Here is a 19,401-nt window from a genome sequence, read left to right as displayed (position 1 = left end):
TCCATGAAGGATCTGTCGCAGATGATCAAAAGATGCCCCAGTACCAGAAGCAGCTGTCCAAGTACTCGACCCATCTGCACCTGGCCGAGGATTGCATGAAATCGTACCAGGGGTACGTCGATAAGCTGTGCCGCGTGGAGCAGGATCTGGCCATGGGTACGGACGCGGAGGGCGAGAAGATCAAGGATCACATGCGCAACATTGTGCCGATCCTGCTGGACCAGAACGTTTCCAACTACGACAAGGTGCGCATTATCGCCCTGTACGTCATGATCAAGAACGGCATCTCGGAGGAGAATCTGACCAAGCTGGTCACGCATGCACAGACGACCAGAAGGAGCGAGATGATTCACAACCTTATCCATCTGGGTATCAACGTTATTGCAGATGTAAGTGACAAGCGGCGATGTGCAGGCCATAGTGAAGCTTAGCTAAACAAAATCAAACATTTCTACTTTAGGGCAATCGCAAGAAATCGTACACCGTGCCGAGAAAGGAGCGCATCAACGAACACACCTACCAAATGTCCCGCTGGACACCCGTCATCAAGGACATCATGGAGGACGCGATCGACAACAAGCTGGACGAGCGTCATTTCCCTTCCTCGGTGGCAGAAAGATGGCCGGCTTCCATGCGCCAACCAGGTAAGTGTAGTGCAGGCGCGTAACTACCACGCCAATTGACTAATTGTTCCATCCGGTTTCATGCTCGCTTTTTTCTTCTCATTGCGCCAGTAGTGCACGCTACGGCCATTGGCACAAGGACAAATCGCAAACGGCGGTTAAGAACGTACCGCGCCTAATTATGTTTGTGGTCGGAGGCTGCAGCTGGAGATTCCGCTGCGCGTACGAGGTCACGTCCGCCGTCAAGAACTGGGAGGTGTACATCGGCTCGTCCCACATCCTGACGCCGGAAACCTTCCTCAGCGATCTGGGCTCGCTCAACAAGGAGTAAGGTGGATCGGGCAGTGCAATTCAGCCGCTAGGGGTGGAGGCGATGGAGCTGCGCCGATTTAACACCGTTCGCTTTCCTTGTGATCCTCAGACCGTGTTCGAATTGCTGTTCTACCAAGAGCGGAACAGTATGACAGTATGACAGTCATAAAGATGATGAGTATTCTATTTGTTATCTGTTAAGAAAATGAATGCACGACTCCTGTTCGAGCAAACTCCCCACACACTCACACAAAGCCACAGGTTCGGGTTAGGGGTGCCATACAACCGAAACACCGATCGAGAAGGGAGTTAAATTTGAAGTTTGAACACTTACAAAACTCTGCGCAGAGTGCGAAGGAGGGAGATATCAACCCGGTCTGGGGAATGCATCTGATAATAATCAATGAGACAGATTTTGCGTTTCTTTACCCGTTGGCATTTTGCAAGCTCTTTAGACTATTTAATGATACATTCCTTTGCAAAGGAAAACGATTGTGATTTGCTTCCGTTTCTTGCTTTATTTTGCAGAGACAGAGTGGCGCGCAAGGTAACTGCGTAAGCACTCGCGTATTGTTGCGTTCCTCTATTATGCCGTTTAGTACGTTTCATGATTCCCGTCGGAAACAAAGTGTACGCTGGTACGCATCACGTTTCCGGATTGTTTCGCTACTTGTTGTTACTTGTGTGGATAGTCATATTGGATTTTAATCGTTTATGTTATAAGCTATGGTTTTATTATCGATTGTGCAGCATGCACATACAATCATCTTATTAGCCAATTACATCGAAGCGAAGTTAGAGGGTTAGTTTCCGTTGCATTAGTTCGGCCAACCGTTGGTCGCAGTTACAGTTTTCAACCATTCGCTTTCGGTTTAACTTGCAAGAAGTATTAGCAGCGATGTGAGTGGGGAGAAATATCAAAAGCAATGTAATGGAATGAAACAAAATGGCATCATGCACGAGTCAAACACACATTCAAAATAATAATAATAATAATGCGCCAGCGCTTGGATCAGCAAAACATAAGTTGTGCGGAAACATTTACCACAAAGTCACATTAGCATAAATATACACCAGACGAAATAGGGATAAGAAATACGACAAAGAGAGAGAGAGAGAGAACAAAAACAAATCACAAAACCCCTCAAACACAAACACACATTAAAAGCTATATTAACGTGAAGAAGTTCATATATCATAGCGATTAGGAATGGGCTGAAAAAGATGTGAACAAGTTACTGCTAAATTATTGATTAGTTTTTAAAACAAAACACCACACGCGCGCACCCATGTTGCAGATCTAATAATTGAATTCTTCGTCTGGCGCGTGCGGCAGTCGATGAAGATGGTGGGGAGAGGCGCACCGCTACGGTACGGTGCTGCATTGTATGCGCAGAAGCTTCCGGCTTAATTGATCGATACCATTCAACGTATCGATTGAATAGTTTTGAGCTGCTTCTGAAGCATGCTTTTCTTCTTCTTCGTCCCGCTTTGCCTGCGAATGCGATGTGATCGGCAAAGGCGTGTAACCAAAGAGCACAGTGCACACAAACACATTCTCCTTATGGTACACAACTGCAAATTGATCTACGGGCACGTGTTTGCAGCGTTTGCTGTGTGAAATTGGGAAAATTAAAGTGAAAACCGCGTTCAGCTTTTGGCATGGAGCAATGCTTGAGAAATTACAAACACTTGAGAGAAAAATTACACTAAGTTAAATTTGTCTGTATCGTTTTGTTGAACGATCGAACAAAAAAAAAAAAAGAGAAAATATGCAAAGATCACAAAGCGCGAGTAGGTCAGATGGAAGAATGTTGTATAAAATTGATCAGTTTGAAGGAATGTTACAAAACGCATCGTAATGCGGAAACCAAACCAAACGTATATAGCAACATACTTACTACCCATATATTTATCTTCTATTGTCTTGGAATGTTTGGAGCGGAGCAGATGTTACGGTGTGTGTGCAAATTCCGAACAGAAGAATAACTAGCATGAGCAATCTCTTCGGCTGTGGATCCCACGGCACGACGCTCTGCGCCAGGAACAAGCGGAACCCGGAACCCAGAACAATAAAACAACTCTCCAACAATAATGTTCTGCCATTGATTGGTCGTAGGTCGCAGTGAAGAGCAAAACACACACAGAACAGAGCGGAACAGACAGAAGACCCCCTGTACACAATAACACACTTCTATCTAAAATCTTCGAGCGTTCAATTATTAAACTAATAGCATATTTAATATACTCTTGTGTGCATTTGGGAAGAATCAACGCGAAGAAAGAAACTGACATTCGAAAACACGATCCCTGCGGACTATGGTTTTAAGTACGGAAATCAAACTGGAAAACAGATGCAGGAGAGAAGAACCAGTACATGGATTGCAAAACGTGCGTGTTCCGTTGATAGATCGTGCAGAGTAGGAGTACGATTTGTCACCACCAAATCTTTCCCGGGAGAGTGCCAGCAGCGCCAATAGGTGTGATCCGAGTGGAATGTAATTCCTCGGCACACTAGCAGCATAACCTTAATTACCACCCCACCAATTATTTAGATCAGAAACGACGGGTTTTCGATAGTCCCGGCAGCGAAGAGCGGTTTCTTTGCGTTGATTCTTCGTGATGAAAAAACAAAACAAACAAAACAAAAAAGATATGGAACGTTGTTGGTGTGTGGCATCGTAACGGTGCGATTAGAGGGAAGAGAAAGGAAGGAAGGAGAATGATGATTATCCATTCAAGGTGCAGAGGAAAAGTTGGCTTGTATTTTAGTTGTATTTTGGCTTCCTCCAGTTTCCTCCAGTTTCATAGCATAGACAATTACATTTAATAAATACTTATCCGAATGAAGAATACGCGTGTGATTGATTCTGCCTTAATTTCGTTTGTTAATTTGCCGAAAGTTCCTATCCACGATGTTGTGGCTTTGTTGCTCGAGCAAATTGGTGTCCTTTTGACAACTGGGGAAATCTAGAAACGCCATCGGTGGGCGTGTAGCCATGGAAACCAATCGCAATTCCATCGGATTGTTGTTTGATGAAAAAGCAACTGCAAAGTCGGGGCGACTTACCCACAGTTGCTGGTGGTGCCGTTTCAGAAAACATTATCTGCATCATCACATTACGTTGAACCTATAGAATGCCGCGTCGAAAACCCATCACGAAGCTGGGCGTATTTGGGAAGTACGACCAGAACCCGGAACAGGCAGTAGAAAATTACTTCGAATCCAAATTAAACAACAAGTGCTACATGTACGTATCGCGACGGCCATAGAACCCACATATACAGGGTGTGGACGAATCCGATGATGTAATATATTTTGGCTTGCAGCAATGTCCCCGGTTGGGATGTCGCCCGCAATGGGTTCGAGCTTAAGGGCATTCACAATGACCGGGAGTATATGGAAATCACCAAGGAGCAGCACCGGATGCGTGAACAGGCCCAACGGCAGGTGGTCACCAACCGGAAGCGGCTGGAGCAGACGACCGATCTGCTGCAACGGATGCGCGCAGAGTTTGTCGAGTTGAACGATTTTCTAAAGGATTGCGAAATGAAGGAACAGGGCGCCCTGGACACGGTATTCAAGCACCCGGGCGAGCGTTGTCTTGAACTAAAGGTCTAATTGCTGACAACTTCTGATTTCTATCCCCGTATCATCTATCCCTGTACAGGTCAAGCGGAAAAGGAAAAACATGTACAGTACGAAGAAAAGATCGCACAGCTCGAGTCGGATCTGGAGCAGCTGGACGAGTTTGTGGTGAAGTATGAGGAGACGATCAATCAATTTGAACCGTTTGAGGTATGTTCATAGGAAGTATGATGTACATAGGGAGTGACTCGTGTACTACAAGCGGACATGTGACAAGACGCTACATCTTCTTTCCGTTTGCAGAAAGTAATGGAACAGACAATTGCCGAATCGAAGACTTACGAAACCATGCAAGATCTTATCCAGCGCTGTGATTCATTGTGTAAGTTGATCCAACTTTAAAGCGATCCACCTCTTCTTACACTATGCGCATTTTCCTCTCATTACTCTTTCCCCAGTACTAGCTCAGGTGGAAATTTCTGCCGTAGAGCAGCAAAAGATTCAAGAAATCGAGGAAATTCGCCAGAACCTGTTCAAGGCAACGAAGACCGCCCTGCACATCATTACCGGGCTGAACAACGATTTGTCGGAGCTTCTGGTACGTATACAATTGTCTTTGCGCTGTGCGAAGTGCTAACTGCCGCCTAACATGCCGTATGATGCTTGCCTTACGCAGACACAGTACGTTGCGGCAAAGGAGGAAGGATTGCGCTGGGAAAAATCGGTCACCGTCGTCAAGAGCTACATGGTGGAGAACGAATCGAGCATCAACTGCCTGCTAGATGCGATAAATCACGTGTACATACTGTTGCGCAAGCGGCGCGGCTCCCAGCCGAAAGCTCCGCGCGGGGACGTCGAAACGCAGCTGGATCACATCAAGGAGGAGATCGAGATACTGCACGAGGTGCGCCGGCTGGCGGCTGCCAAACTCCGCAACGAAGGCCACAGTCTGTGTGCGGAGAAGGGTACGCAGCGACGGAAAACCGCACTTTAAGTGGAGAATATGTGAGTATAAGCGGCACAAATGCGGCAACACAGACTACTTAGCCGATTTATTTGACAACTTTGAGTTTATTCATTCGCCACGCGCGCGTTTATTATTGTTGTTTTGTTTGTTCGTTCATTTTGTTTTTGCTCCTTAGTGTGATTTTTACTCAGGTTTTAAACGATAGCATTTAATTTCAATCAACCAGCTGTTCGGTGACACTTTACTCTTTCTGCGCACTCTGTGTCGAAGACTCTGTGTACCATGCATCAGGGCAATGTACAGGAAAACTCAGTAGGCATAGCGCTTCATCGTGTAAACTGCCCTGGTCCGTAATTAAAACGTACGTGAATTAATATAATAATAATTATAGATTGCATAAATAAGCTTAGCCTGTCTGCCTGTCGGCCGCACAATAACGATAATGATGGTGGGATAAAATATTGTGACGATAAAAAAACAGGACAAAATAATGATACTACCGCACACTGTAACGTTTTTTCGGCTTCCGTTTGTGCATTTAATGTAAAAGTCAAGCAGCAATCCAGTTTGAAAACCAAATCCAGTAGTGGTGAAGAGTGCAGAAAATTTGCAAATAAAAACTATATCGCGCATATCATCCTTGCTTCCACCTAACAATACTGTATTGTGTGTGTGCTTTAGCGAGAAAAGGTTTGATTCATCACGGTTTCTTATACCGCATCGTATCGTACCGACAAGGAATGATGATTTGCATCATTTGGAGTGCAAATAGCGAAACCATTCAAAGTCAAGTGTCCGTCTTCAACAAATCCTACTGCATTACTGTGTGCAGGAAGCCAAATAAACGAAGAAAAATACTGCAATTTTGTTATCAAACAAGGACATTTGCATTTGCTGCCATCTAACAGCAACCACGTGGGACCGTGAGTGAAGCAATCTTACCAGTGGGATGTGCTTGCTATAGTACTAGGAATGCGTTCATTTGTTTTCTCACTACTTATGTATATTCCATGCTTGCGGAAAAAGTTACCCAACATTACGCCTATCTCTTCTTCCTATGTAAACCTGCGCGTGTGTGTCTTTTTTCTTTTGCTTTTCGGATGAGTACTAAGCATTGATTGCATTTCTGGTAGAGATTGGGCGGGGTGTGAACATTGCTCCGGATGCGTTATTCCTCCTATCGTTCGTACGCTGATTTCTTGCTGTGTACACAACATGGTTAAATGTTTGGCGGCATCCTGTACTGGGGTATGGTTTGCATTGTGTCTATATGCCTACGTTTTAGGATAAATTGTACACAACGATAATAACAGGAAAAGCATCACATCTCGGCATGCTGCTCCCTATATACACGTACGCACACATCATCATTCTACTTCTGCTTTCTTTACGCGCGCTGTATAGAACTTTTCTTTATGCATGTATATATATAATTTATAAGTATAGTTATATATTCATCTCTTTTGCATCTAGCTTTTTTCATTTTCTTAGTGAACAATAAGATAAATGATAACGATTTTAGTTGAATTTCTACTCACAATATACTGCAATACTAGATGCATATAATATTTGCTAACGAATATTCTTTCACCTTCGCTTTTTTCACTTTTATTTTGCTTAGTCGTTTGTCTTACGTGTCGTTTTTGTTTTGTGTTGTTTTTATAGTGGTTTGTCTGAAGGGCAATGCTTTAAAATTATTACATTCATGACTCATCAACCCAGCAACCGTGTTCCACCAACCTGGAAGGCATATGCGTCATCATATGCGCCCCGTCCCGCATGCAACGCAGCACGTCCTTGCTTGCCATCCAACTGCAAGGTAAAAGAGGAACGTTGCATCTGACCGGTGCGAAGGGGGGACAACATTATCCCGCGCAGCTGTGAGAAGGTCTGAGGTCTGAAGATGCATAAATGTGTTTGTGTGTTTGCATTTAGATGTTTAGCATATTACGCCAAACAGGAGTTCAACACTATTTGTTGGTCCTTTTGTTTTCGGTATGTATGATAGTTCACATTTCGGGTTGGTTTTGTTTCTCCTCTTCGTGGGAGGGGGATCAGAGTTTGTTTTTCTTTAACTTTTAGTGCTGCTTTAATTAAAACCTAAGAAACGAAACAGAACAAACAGGACACATTATTATTATTATTATTTATGATAACAACACCATTGCCAAACATTTGACTACTCAACTCAACCAAATAGCAGCAAATTATAATAAGTAAAGGGTCGAATCGATAGGAAGGACAGCGAAATTAAGGACAAAAATACGATATTCGACGCGTTTCACGGACGTGTGTGTGTGTTACGATGCGTTTTGCTGGAGGGGTTTAGAGAAATGTTTCTTGATGAGCGAGATATCCAAACACAAAACAATCAGAGCAGCAAGTGTAAATACATTTGAAAACGAAACCATTTTATCGCTTTATTTCGTACACAAGTAAATTGAAGGTGGTGCACTTTGCGTGGCCCCATACACACTACAGAATAATCGTTACTACGCAAATGTTTAATATATGTTTTATAATAGATATATAATATACTCTAACAACTAGCCGCGCTTTTGCACCACTGTCGCCACACTGTCGCCTTTCCACTTTCCTCTACTACTACTACACCACACTGGTGGGTGGTATGGTATTGGTGTGGGTTTAGCAAAAGCAAAGCCAGAACGGGAAGAAACCCCCAGAAAGTCATCCTCCTATTGGGCGCACGTGCAGTAATTTAACTAAATGCTGATGATTCGTATCGCAGCGCCGGCGTACCAAAACGCGTGACGCCGACACAACACGGACGGTTGCACGGCGGGTGGTAGTAGTGTGAGTGTGTGTGTGTGTGTGGAACGGCAATTCAAGGATGAGACGATGAGTGTTGTAGTGGTCGCGACACGCCGGACAGAAAGTTGGTTACGTGAGCGCAATGCAACAGTGCAGCAGCAGAGCCATAGAACCAGTAGCAATGGCATTAGCAGCAGTGGCGACACACACACACACGTTGTGGGTTAGACATAAAATCAAGGGAAGCATGTTCACGGATAAGTCACGTGTACTAAATGCTATCCACAGGATGACGGGAGCGAGCGAAATGTCTACATATGTCTGTCTAAATTGCTTCTCATCCTCTGCGGCAATGATGCTGTCAACTACTAGCACACTTCACTGATGCACCACTAGCGCTCTGTACAATCCTGCATGAAGGGTTATGGACAAGATTGTGTATGTGTGTGTGTGTGCTCATTGTCTTTCTTACACTAATTTGTTTGCGCAGACGGCGACAAAAAGAAACAAAAACTGGAAGGTAGACAGTCGGATAAGGATTTCACATAACAAACGTTAAACACATTCAGCTACATGCATTGCAGCTGAAAACATTTCACAGTCACAGAGAAACTGTTCGGCACAAGGGCATGCTCTTACGCGTTTGGCGTACAGAGCGGCGCGCACAACATAAAAATACACAATACTGTGTGCTTCCGCAGGAGCCTAAAAGACAAATCTAAGCGTCACACACGCACGACGCAAATCGCGATCGTTAATTTGGGAATGATTGTTGAAGACAGGGAGCATTGCGCAAAATTGCGTGTGAGGTGGAGGGGGAGGATGGAGCTGAATTACTCTCTATACACATGCTTGTTTCCTACGCTACTACTACTACCACTACTTCTACTACTACTGCTCGCACAGTGTTGTGTATGTGTGTTTTGGATCGTCCGTCCACGGTAGAATGTAGTTGTGCTTCTTGCTAGGCGCTAACGTGCAATTTTACATACCACCGTACTGGTATGGGGGCATATTTGGTTGCGGGGCACGTACGCGCCGGCGTACTGTGGCGCATACTGGGGCATGCCGATACCGGGGCCAGCAGTCAGCATCAGTTGCGGTTCGGGCATGATGATGGATTTGTGTTCGGTGCTTTCGCCCTCCTTCTGTCGCTCGGCATCGGACGCTTCCAGCTTGTCAACCTTGGAGGTGTATTCTCTCGTCACCTAAAGGGGGAAGAGTGATTGCATCAATAACGGACGCACCAGGAGGTGGCACCAGGGTGGTGTGTAAGAGGTTCCATTTCGTCCTAAATCATTACCTGGATGATGTAAGGCATAGCAAAGTCCATGATGTTGTGGCGCCATGCGAGCTCTAGTATTACATCGGGCCGCAACAAATCGTAGCACTGTGAGAAAGAGAGAACAACAAAAGAGTGTTATACTCGTTTTGGAGAGGTTCAGGAATGAACTAGCCACCAACTGGCCGGGCCCGCCAAACCTACCTGGAATAGACATGCCGCGAAGCAATCGTATGCGCCCCGCTCCAAGAACCATCCGAGCAGTTCCTCCGCCAGCTCGCCCTGGTGCGACTCGGCCGCGTACTCCATCGCGTCCTTGAACAGTCGGTCCTTTTTGCACAGCTCCACGCTCTGCTTCCAGCGGTTGTTTCCTGCAATTGCAAAGGAGCGCCACATGTACAGTTTAGCAAACGTGTTCCGAGGGTGCAAACAATCGTATTAAAAAACATACCTTTGTACAGGTAGGCAGCAATGCGACGGAATTCGGTGAGCTCGTGCTTTTCGAGCTTCTGCGCCAGCGCAATGTTGTCAAAGTTGTCGAACGCGTCGATCGACGTCCGCAGGCCCTGATAGTCCTCCTCGTCGATCAGCAGCCCGTTCAGCGCCTCGTTGATTGCCTTGTTGTTCAGGCTCTGCACCGACCGCAGGTACGTCTTGACGAGCTGCAGGTGTCCCTGTTTGGTGAAGAAGCTGACGGCGCGCGTATGGTCCATGCGGGGGCCAGCACGAGCAGCATATCGTTCAGCAGCAGCGGCTTGTAGTCCAGGTAGAACTGGATCGCCTTGTAGTACAGCTCGATGTTGGCCACCTTGGTGATGATGTCCTTGAAGTGCCCTTCGCGCCACGCCTCGGACGGATGCGCCATCATGGCGAGGACCGCGTTGTCGTACTCCTCGTACTTGTCGTACAGGAACACGAGCTCGGACCAGAGGTGCGCCTGCTCGGCGGCCCGCAGCACCTTCGGAATGTTGACGCGCGACCAGAACAGCTCCAGATGCTCGCGCATCTTGGCCGGCTTGTACTTGGAGTACAGAATCGCCAGCTCAGTAAACATGCCCATGTGCGCGCGCTCCAGCCCGAGGGCCGCTTCCAGTAGCCCGATCAGCTCCTCGAAGTAGCCCCGGTCCTGGTAGTAGTTGATCAGATCCTCCAGCTCGTCCGCGTGCACCACGATGTGCAGACCGCACATCTGCGCCAGCCGGAACTCTTCCGCGTCGACGCAGGCGAAGCACACCTCCTTCCAGGTGCGCGTCGAGTTGGCCTTGCGGGCACCGTCCACCGCGCCCTGGAACTCGCGCAGATGCACCAGCGTGATCGCGAGCCGGGCAAAGTTGCTCACGTTGTTGTACAGCAGCTTGGCCGCCTCGTACATGCGGTCGTTGAAGCAGCGGTCGCCGATCTTCTGAATGTCGGCATGGTTCGGTCCGGACACAAACTCCTCCAGATCGGCCAGCCGGCCCGTGCGGGCGTACGCGTAAATCAGCTCGCTCTCGATGTAGCTCTCGCGCGCCTTCTTGCGCGCCATCTGCAGATAGCGCACCAGGTCCTCCCACGAGTCGTTCTTGCTCGCCGTCTCGACCACGTCGATGTAGGCACTCGGGTCGTCCGCCTTGATGTAGCTATCGATCGCCTCCTTTACCAGGCCCTGCTGGAGCTGGGCGCGGGCCAGCTGCGACCAGACGGCCGGCTCGTTGCAGCGCTCGGCAAACTCGTTCGCACGCTCCAGATTGTTCACCTGCTCGATCAGCACCTGGATGGCGGACGTGTTCACGTCGAACTTCTTGAAGATCGCGAACGCCTCCTCGTACAGCTCGTTGTTGATCGCAATGTTGGCGATGTCGGGCGCGTCGTAGTTGTCCAGGCGGTTGATGTAGTCCATCACGCGGCTACGGTCCGCCTTGATCGCCGTCAGAATGAGCAGATTCTGCAGGTTGCGATGGTCGGAGAAGACGGACGAGTCGAGCACGATCTTCTCCAGCAGCTCGATCAGCTCGTTCGGCAAATCGGCCGTCATGAACGCCTTCACCGTGACGGAGATGTCATCCGGGTCCTGCGTCTCGGACAGGGCCGTCTGCACCACCTGGTCGATCAGCTGCCGCTTGTAAGGGTTCGCCTCGGACAACACTTCCGCCCACAGCTCGGCGTCGCGCCGGCGCACCAGGTAGCGGGCCTCCGACTTGAACAGCGAATTCTCGTTACAAACCGCGATCAGCTCGCGATCGCACTGGCCCCGCTCGTACGCAACGCACGCGAGATGCGGATCGCGCTTCTCGCAGTACCGTCCCACCACGCGGCTGTCGTAGAACTGGTTTTCCTTCAGGAAACGCTCCGGATTGTTGTTCGAGTCGATGTAGATCTTGGCCAGCGCGTTGTGGGTGGCCGGCTCCACGCAACCTTCATGGACGCGCGACTCCAGCCACGGCAGCAGCAGCTTCAGCCGATTGCGCTTCTCGACCTCCTCCACCAGCTCGTCGGTAGAGAACTGGCCCTTCACGACCAGGATCAGGTTCTTGATGATGTCCTCGGAGCAGTCGACGTCGAGCAGGCCGCCCACGACCACCGGCAAACGGGACGGGTTCACCTTCTGCACGTAGATCTCGATGTACTTCTGCAGACTGTTGCGGTACAGGTACAGCACCAGGTCGTGCACGAAATCGAACCGATCGCACACAATGATCAGCGGCAGCTGATCCGTCAGCTTCGCCTCCTTCAGGAAGTTCTTGACGCGCTCCGCATTGTAGCAGTTCGACTCGCGGCAGATGCGCTCCACCTCCTTGATCTGGTTGGTCTTGCAGGCGGCCTGGATGTACTTGAAGTGCACCTCCGGATCCTGGCTGAAGTTGACGATCGAGCCGAGGAAGTAGAACAGCCCCTCGTAGCTCTTGAAGCTCTCGAACAGGTCGATCAGCGCCTTCGTCGTCAGCTGCTCGTGGTACTTGGTCGCGATCTGCACGCAGATCTGCAAATTCTGGCGAATGTTGGCCGTCAGCATCGCCTTCAGACACTCGAGCGAATCCTCCACCGAGAGCGTGCCGAAGAATCCCACCAGCCAGTCGCCGTTCAGCAGCTGGGTGTGCACGACCGCCCGCTTAATGTCGTACAGGTCGGTGTAGTGCTCGAGGGCGCGTTGGAGCAGGCCGGCCTTCTCGCACAGCTGCGCGATGTGCGCACGGTCGTAGTGCGTGAACATGGCGTTGCCAAGGATCGCGTCCGCCACCTGCGGCGCCGACATCAGGTTCATCTCGAGCAGGCGCGTCTGCAGGGCCCCCCCTCCGCCGGGCGGTTGTTCTTGAGCGCGTCGAGCAGGAACGCCGTACACTGCTGCACCATGTTCTGCTCCATGAAGATGTCCACGATCTGGTTGATGTCGGCGAGCGGCTCCTCGTCCGCCACCAGCATGCTCGCGAAGCCGGACCCCTGCTCCGGGTTGGTGCGCATCACCGAGCGCAGCAGAAACACGTAGTCCGGGCTGTAGTTGACCTTCTTCGCGTACAGCACAATCTTCTGGAACTGGCCCGTTTCGGCGAAGCACTGGATCACCTTGTTCGGCACGTTCGAGCGCAGGTAGATCGAGAGGGCAAGGGTCGGATCGGACGGTTTCACCAGATCGCCGAGCTCCTCGCTGCACTCGAGCTTCTCCTCCTTCAGCCACTTCTCGCACAGCTGCTTGCGGCCCTGCGCCAGCACCGGGCGGCACAGTTCGAGCGATTCGTACTTGTTCAGCTTGCCCTGATCGAGCAGAATGCCGAAGTACTGCAGCAGCGGCGGCGAGTTCGTGCCCGGCTGGGCCGGCACCTGCTGGAACTTCTGGATCGTTTGCGGCGTGCGCAGGATGCCCTTCGGCGCGATCGCCGCCACCTTGGCCGCCTCCGCAAACTGGCCGTTCTGGAACAGCTGGTTAAACTTGCGCACGAACAGATCCTCCGCGCCGGACAGATTGTTGCGCACCGCCATGCGCAGCGCCAGGTCCGGGTTCTGCAGCACCGTGTTGATGTACGGGATGATCTGCTCCTCGTCGACCGTCACCGACAGCACCTGGCCCTTGCGGTTAACGCCGATGATGCCGCCGCTCGATTCGTGCGGCGCGGTCACAAAGATCGTGTCGCCCGAGATGCGGTTCATGTAGATGCAGGTCGCCGTCTCGATGTCGTACATGTGGATGTACCGTACTTGGTGATCAGATAGATCACGTCGTACCGCGGCGAAACCTGCATCGCGACCGGGAAGTCGCTCTGCGCCTCCGGCGGGAAGAACACATCCACGGCCTTCTTCGTAAAGGCGACGTTGCCGGCCGGCGGCGTGCCGACCTCGATGATGTGCAGCTTCGCTGCCGTTTGCGACCGGACGGCAAAGCAGAACAGCGTCGACAGTTCCTTGTTTTCCTCCATCTTGAAGGTAGCGAACGAGGCCGCGTGGCCCTCGATCGCTTGCGAAACCTTGCGCTCGACCGAGTACAGCTGCATGGCGCCAATCACACGGTTCTGCTGTGCCGAAATACCTACGCCCCGGGTTGAGAAAGTTAGAAGCCAAGTTAGAGCGTTAGAGGTTGCTCGATTCAATAGGACCCCCGGGAACCGAACTTTGCGGGTATATATCTACACTACTTACCGACTAGCAGCAACCAGGCCTGCTTCGGATCGGTGCGATAGTTGATGATCTGACAGCCGTTCAGCGACGAATGGCGCTCGAACATCTTGATCGGCGTCGAGTCGCCCTCCATCGACCAGTGGTACACGGACGTCTCCGTCACCAGCGACAGGGTGTTGAGCGTGATCCACTTCCAGAACACCACCTCCTCCGTCATCGTGTGCGCCTTCATCTTCGATTTCATCTCGATGTTGAAGATTTGCAGCGTTTTCTGCGCCTTCAGTGCGATCACCTTGCTCGCCGGGTTCATGATCGCCGAATCGGCACTGATCGGTCGTCGGATCGGGTTCTGTGCGTCGTTCATGTCGATGATCACGACCTGCGCCGTCTCACCGACCTTCTCCCGGACGCAGATGAACTTGTCCGACTCCATCGTCAGATTGGTGAACGAGATCGAGCTCGCATTGATGTTGATGTTGGTGAGCTGCAATCAGCACCCGGCCCCATGGATACCGTCCATTTTTTTTTTTTTTGGGGTAGGCGGATGTATGGTATGGCGGCCCATCGGTTCGGCGAGTTCGGGATGGAGATGATAACAGACCAGCGGGCGGATGGACAAACAGTGGTGCACGGCGTATGTGGTGCCAACGGAGGAGGGGCACATTTGTGTACCGACGGCAATTCACAAGGGAAAGGAAGCGTACCAGAAAGAGAAGAAAATTACGATAAGAAATACATTCTCGGGTGGATTTTTGCAGACGTGGAGTTGGTTGAGCTGTTTGTTCGTTTCATCCTCCCTGTTCCTATCGCAAAGCGTTGCATTTCATTGTACAGCCTCTGACTAAGCAGGCCGTGCAAAGACTTGGCAGAATAAAATGCACAGCCTCCACCGACACATAACGACCCCCGACCGCAGCTATCTCATAAATGTGCTATAAAGCGTGCTCGGTCAATAAAACTGCACCTGACCGACGACCAAAGGGAAATTAAATTTCCCCTCAAGCTACGGAAGGTATATCCGTGTGAGTGTTTCTATCTTTAGCGCTGGCAGAGGAAGTCCATTTCCAGCTGGTACGGTTCAGTCTCCTTCAGGCGTTTTGGTATGGAAAAATGGGTCCAGCTATCTCGCTCGGGAAAATCGAAACACCCAGCAGTGGATGCCATGCCAGCCACGGCCATTGCGTAATGTCAAATCGCTCGTTTCCTTCCCGTGGTGGTGGTGGTGTAGTTTAATTCGCTTGTGGGACACGCGCGCTTAGTGCTGCTGCTGTCCTTTTCCTTTCACCTCCGGCTCCTATCACGGTCCTATCCTACCCATACTTCTCAGGCAGACACAATGAACGTAGCGCTGAATCGATTTCTTACTCCGCATGCACATAATACACGTGACAGTTGGGAGAGAAGAAGTAACACAATTTCTGCCACACTCAAGAATGCTCCCAAAAACTTCTCTGTCGTAATACGCTATCCAAAAAGGGATGATTCATAACAGTCATTCCATAGTGGGGGGTGACACTATCATCACCGTGAAACCAGTGAAAGGGGGCGTCACGGGCCTTTCAGAACACATGACCAGCACCTTTCTCCTTCATTATCTCCAGCAGCGGGGTGCGCTGCTATTGCATCCCACAAGAGAGCACTTAAACACATTATTTAAAGTGAGATGTGCAGACCACAGTTCTAGGTCATCGACGTCATCGGTGGGTCCTGTCATTCTTTACATGTTCCTTTCGTTTTATCCCTGCTTGTACTCAACTCACACACAGCAAATATAGAATAAAACTCACCTGTAAATGCTCCTGAAAACGTATCGGAAGTTGTTGCGACATTTTCCGGCTGCGCTTATGCTAGTGCTTGTCTTCTTGGTTGGTCACTTCCGCGGTCTCGGCGAAGGGGGGGGGGAGAGGAACACTTGCTTTTGATAGTTAATTCAGTTATATCTGATTATCGTCGTCGCCACTCGAATTCGTTCGCTTGCCACACACTTGTACACTGTGGCGGTTTGCTGTAATCCTACACGACACGAACGGTACCGAACGATGATGGGGTATTGTCGTACGGCGTGTTGTTGCCTTGTTCCTTATCGAACGGTTTTCCGTGAGACCCTACTGGAGAATGGAAACACAAAACGTTTAATATCACTAGCGCCACGATTTATGTGCATGTGCATCGCCTATGTTGAACCCAATTCCCAATTTTGATGATGAGCACGGCCATCATCAGTAACGTTTATATCCGGTGATATCCCATCCCACACAGGCATTGGGAAAATGCTGTTGGACGATTACTTGGTTCACTGTCGCTTACTGTTGGTTGGTAGCGTACCGTTTCCTCCGGGAAGGCAAATTCTAAGCAATATCCCTCACAACATCTACAACAAAACGGGCCAGTCAAAGAGACCGCAGCGACCCTTGAATGAGTCTACAGGCTACGAGCTCTGGGATCGGCAGTCACATTAACGGCTCGAGAAAGCTTCTCCTATGACGGCACAATCTCGACTGAGTCTGCCAAGCAAACGGAACGCAATCATCGTACGCACACAACTTCGAGACAGCCCGAGTGAAAGTAGTGGTGTAGCAACCAACCTACAGCCAGGAAACATGAAGCCTACTTTACACGATTCGTAGCATAACAACAAGTTTTTGTACCATTATTAAACATACGGCTAGAAATAATAGGCCGTAAACCGCAGTACATCGGGAGCACAGTTCATCCTACAATTGCATGTCTCGCAGCAATTGTTCAAAACATTACTGAAGTTCAACATTTAACCTATTTGTTATTGGTGTTTTAAAAGGCTAGATTGTGGCACTTGTCGCAAGAAACACACACGCATAGCATTAACGGAGCAAAGCCGCTGCAGCTTCATGGTGTAGGTGCGTTGAATAATTGAATTCCAATATGGCCGTTCCACGACTAGAGGGGAACTGTTTCACACACATAGATATCGTTCGGTGTCATGCGTCCAAATGATGTGTTTTAATTTCTATTACTTTTTTCACTGATATGGTAGCACTTTGTGAAACAAGAAAGATACATCAAAGGCTAACAATTACGCGCATTCTAACGGAGTGAGGAAAAAATATCAGGATGTATGACGAAGCGAAGATGCGAGCCGCGACGAAGCGAGAGAGAGAGAGAGTGCGCGGACGACAAAGGAGAGAGCATAAAACGGATGCACCAATACCACTACCAATTATTATCCATCAGTGAAAAGCCACCACACACCGCACTCGCCCATAAACACACCGCACTCGCCCATACACACACGCACGCTGGTGTGTGCGGGAGCGAAATGGTGTTTGAAAGAAGTGAAGAAAACAACTCACTTCCCGAAAGGTAAATTAAATTATCTTTGACTATTGAAATTATGCTCGAGTGCGGAGAGTGTGCAATGTTTCTTGCACGGGCGCACGAAAGCGGGTCAGACGCACGCACACTCCGCGGCCACCAGAACCCAGCCAGAGTGGGGTGAAACCCCATTGGCACATGGTGTGGTGTGTAAAAGGAGCTTCTCTCCATTATTTCGACACCCATCAATCAGATTAGTTTCGTTCGTTCGTTCGTCGTCGTCCGGTTGCCCTTCTCGCGCGCGTAAGCGAATATTGTTCCTATTAGCAGCAGCAGTCTGTGCTAGGGCCGGTATGCTAGTGTTGGTGTCAGTTTCGTAGCAGGTAACGTAGGCTGGCAGGTATTATGCCGCCACCCTGTTTCCCCATTCCCTGCGCAGCGACAGAGCAACCGCTCTCTGTGTGTAGTGGCGCAAGCAAAATGGCTCGTTGAGTCACTTTCTTCCTCCCGTACACACAACTGGGAAGACCCCGCCCCACACACACTTCTTTTCAACACGCACGCACACACACACTATGGTGACCAAGTGCCACATCACTTCATCGTTGGGCGCCTCCGCCCATTGCCTACACACACTGCTCGTTCGTTTCCTGCCGCTGCTTAACAGAGCATTCATTCCGTAACATATCCGGCCGCCGCACAAGAGAGGTTTAATTTTCGGTTCCCAGCCGTACGGAACCATGGCCACCATTTTCTTTGCATCCCGTATGGCCAGCTAGTGCGGCCAGTTTCAACACAGCTTCACCATCTCCACATACATTTACGCGGGTCATCATCGAATACAAGTGAAAAATAGCTCTTCCCGATTTACTCTTCATCCAAGAGAGAGAGAAAACGGTGGCCCTTCGTAACTACAAAGCGCACCACCTCCCACACCTCGGCGATGCGCAAATTTTTCAAGCCCAACACAGCAGCTTTGTCCGTACGTATCACTGTCCCGCTAGTGGGGTTTTATTGGTAATTTTTCGCTGCCAGTTCGCTTTCACGCCAGAGAGCAAAACGTTCACTGCCAACGGACTGCAATCCGTGCTGCAAAAGGCATATAGGGTGGAATTCACGCACGAAATCTCGAAAGAAAATTACCCGCAAGACGCACAGAACACACACACGAAAACCGTCAGATGAGTTGCAAGTTGGAAAATGAAATGCAGTAAAAGTTCGTTTATCCGTTCGGTTTGCCTATCGGCACGGATAAAACGCGACTACGAGTAATTGGCAATGGCCGAGCCGTGGTGGCATTTGCACAGTAGAGTCCGTGCCTTCCTGATTCAAATTCCGATTCAAAAACAGCAGTTGAGCAACAGTTTTTTTATTGTGACTCCGAAACATTCTATTGCGCAAGAAGCACTGCTTTGTTGTTAGCACTGAAGAACAAAGATATTGCTTTCGTTTAGCAGAATGTAGTTTTCATTAGCCAACGGCACACCTATTTTACACTCTAGACATGTTGCGGAAGAAGCCAAGTGAACTTTAGCCATGGCTTATCATGTTAAGAAGATAAAAAAGTGGAGTCGTCTGGTTCATTGTTGATTTACCTGGTGGTCACAATGTTGTGGTTATTGAAGAATCATAAATTCTGATGGTGTCAAAAGTCTGAATATTGCATTGGCTGAGTCATGAGTGTGAAGCCGCGTTACACGTTACAGAGCTGTTGGCTACCGGAACAATGATCATAATGATGTGAAGATCAGTCATGCAATATCATATTGTTTTTATAGGAATACGAACCATTTTAAAGCGACCAATTGTCTATATGAATGAAAATTATTTATTGTCTTTATTCTTTTAATATCGGGTGACTACATATATGTGTAATAATGAAATCGAGTAAATGATTTTCACCGAATTGCAATAAATTCTTTGCCCCTTTGGTACCTTCGATACGGTCATATCAGCTACGAGATAGTTAGATTTACTA

General features: G+C 49.2%; 4 protein-coding genes across 4 annotated transcripts in view; 2 read left to right on the top strand and 2 right to left on the bottom strand.

Moving 5' to 3' along the window:
* LOC120897874 (argininosuccinate synthase-like) overlaps positions 1-74 on the bottom strand; it is a 1,269-nt gene extending 1,195 nt beyond the window's left edge. The window contains 1 exon segment of the mRNA XM_040303013.1: positions 66-74. Within this exon segment, the coding sequence (XP_040158947.1) occupies positions 66-74 (9 nt within the window).
* A 266-nt stretch (positions 75-340) lies between these two features.
* Positions 341-829, top strand: LOC120896913 (protein ROP-like). Its single transcript, XM_040301437.1, has 3 exons — positions 341-389; positions 461-644; positions 735-829. Exons 1-3 carry the CDS (start codon positions 345-347, stop codon positions 800-802), a joined length of 297 nt encoding a protein of 98 aa, XP_040157371.1. The 5' UTR covers positions 341-344; the 3' UTR covers positions 803-829.
* Positions 830-3,969: 3,140 nt separating this feature from the next.
* Positions 3,970-5,526, top strand: LOC120894104. Its single transcript, XM_040296486.1, has 6 exons — positions 3,970-4,186; positions 4,266-4,534; positions 4,613-4,734; positions 4,828-4,906; positions 4,983-5,122; positions 5,201-5,526. The coding sequence occupies exons 1-6, from the start codon at positions 4,074-4,076 to the stop codon at positions 5,516-5,518; spliced, it is 1,041 nt and encodes a 346-aa protein (XP_040152420.1). The 5' UTR covers positions 3,970-4,073; the 3' UTR covers positions 5,519-5,526.
* Positions 5,527-8,001: 2,475 nt separating this feature from the next.
* LOC120893769 (clathrin heavy chain-like) lies at positions 8,002-18,678 on the bottom strand. The gene is given in 11 exon segments (XM_040295869.1): positions 8,002-9,294; positions 9,297-9,471; positions 9,567-9,653; positions 9,750-9,916; positions 9,997-10,266; positions 10,269-12,813; positions 12,816-13,711; positions 13,714-14,043; positions 14,154-14,616; positions 15,920-16,240; positions 18,567-18,678. Coding segments are annotated over 10 exon segments (5,022 nt in total). The 5' UTR covers positions 15,962-16,240; positions 18,567-18,678; the 3' UTR covers positions 8,002-9,247.
* Positions 18,679-19,401: the final 723 nt, after the last annotated feature.

Source organism: Anopheles arabiensis, chromosome 2, assembly GCF_016920715.1.
Source record: "Anopheles arabiensis isolate DONGOLA chromosome 2, AaraD3, whole genome shotgun sequence".
NCBI lineage: Eukaryota > Metazoa > Arthropoda > Insecta > Diptera > Culicidae > Anopheles > Anopheles arabiensis.
The sequence above is the reverse complement of the archived record's forward strand: the minus strand, read 5'-3'. Positions and strand labels throughout refer to the sequence as shown.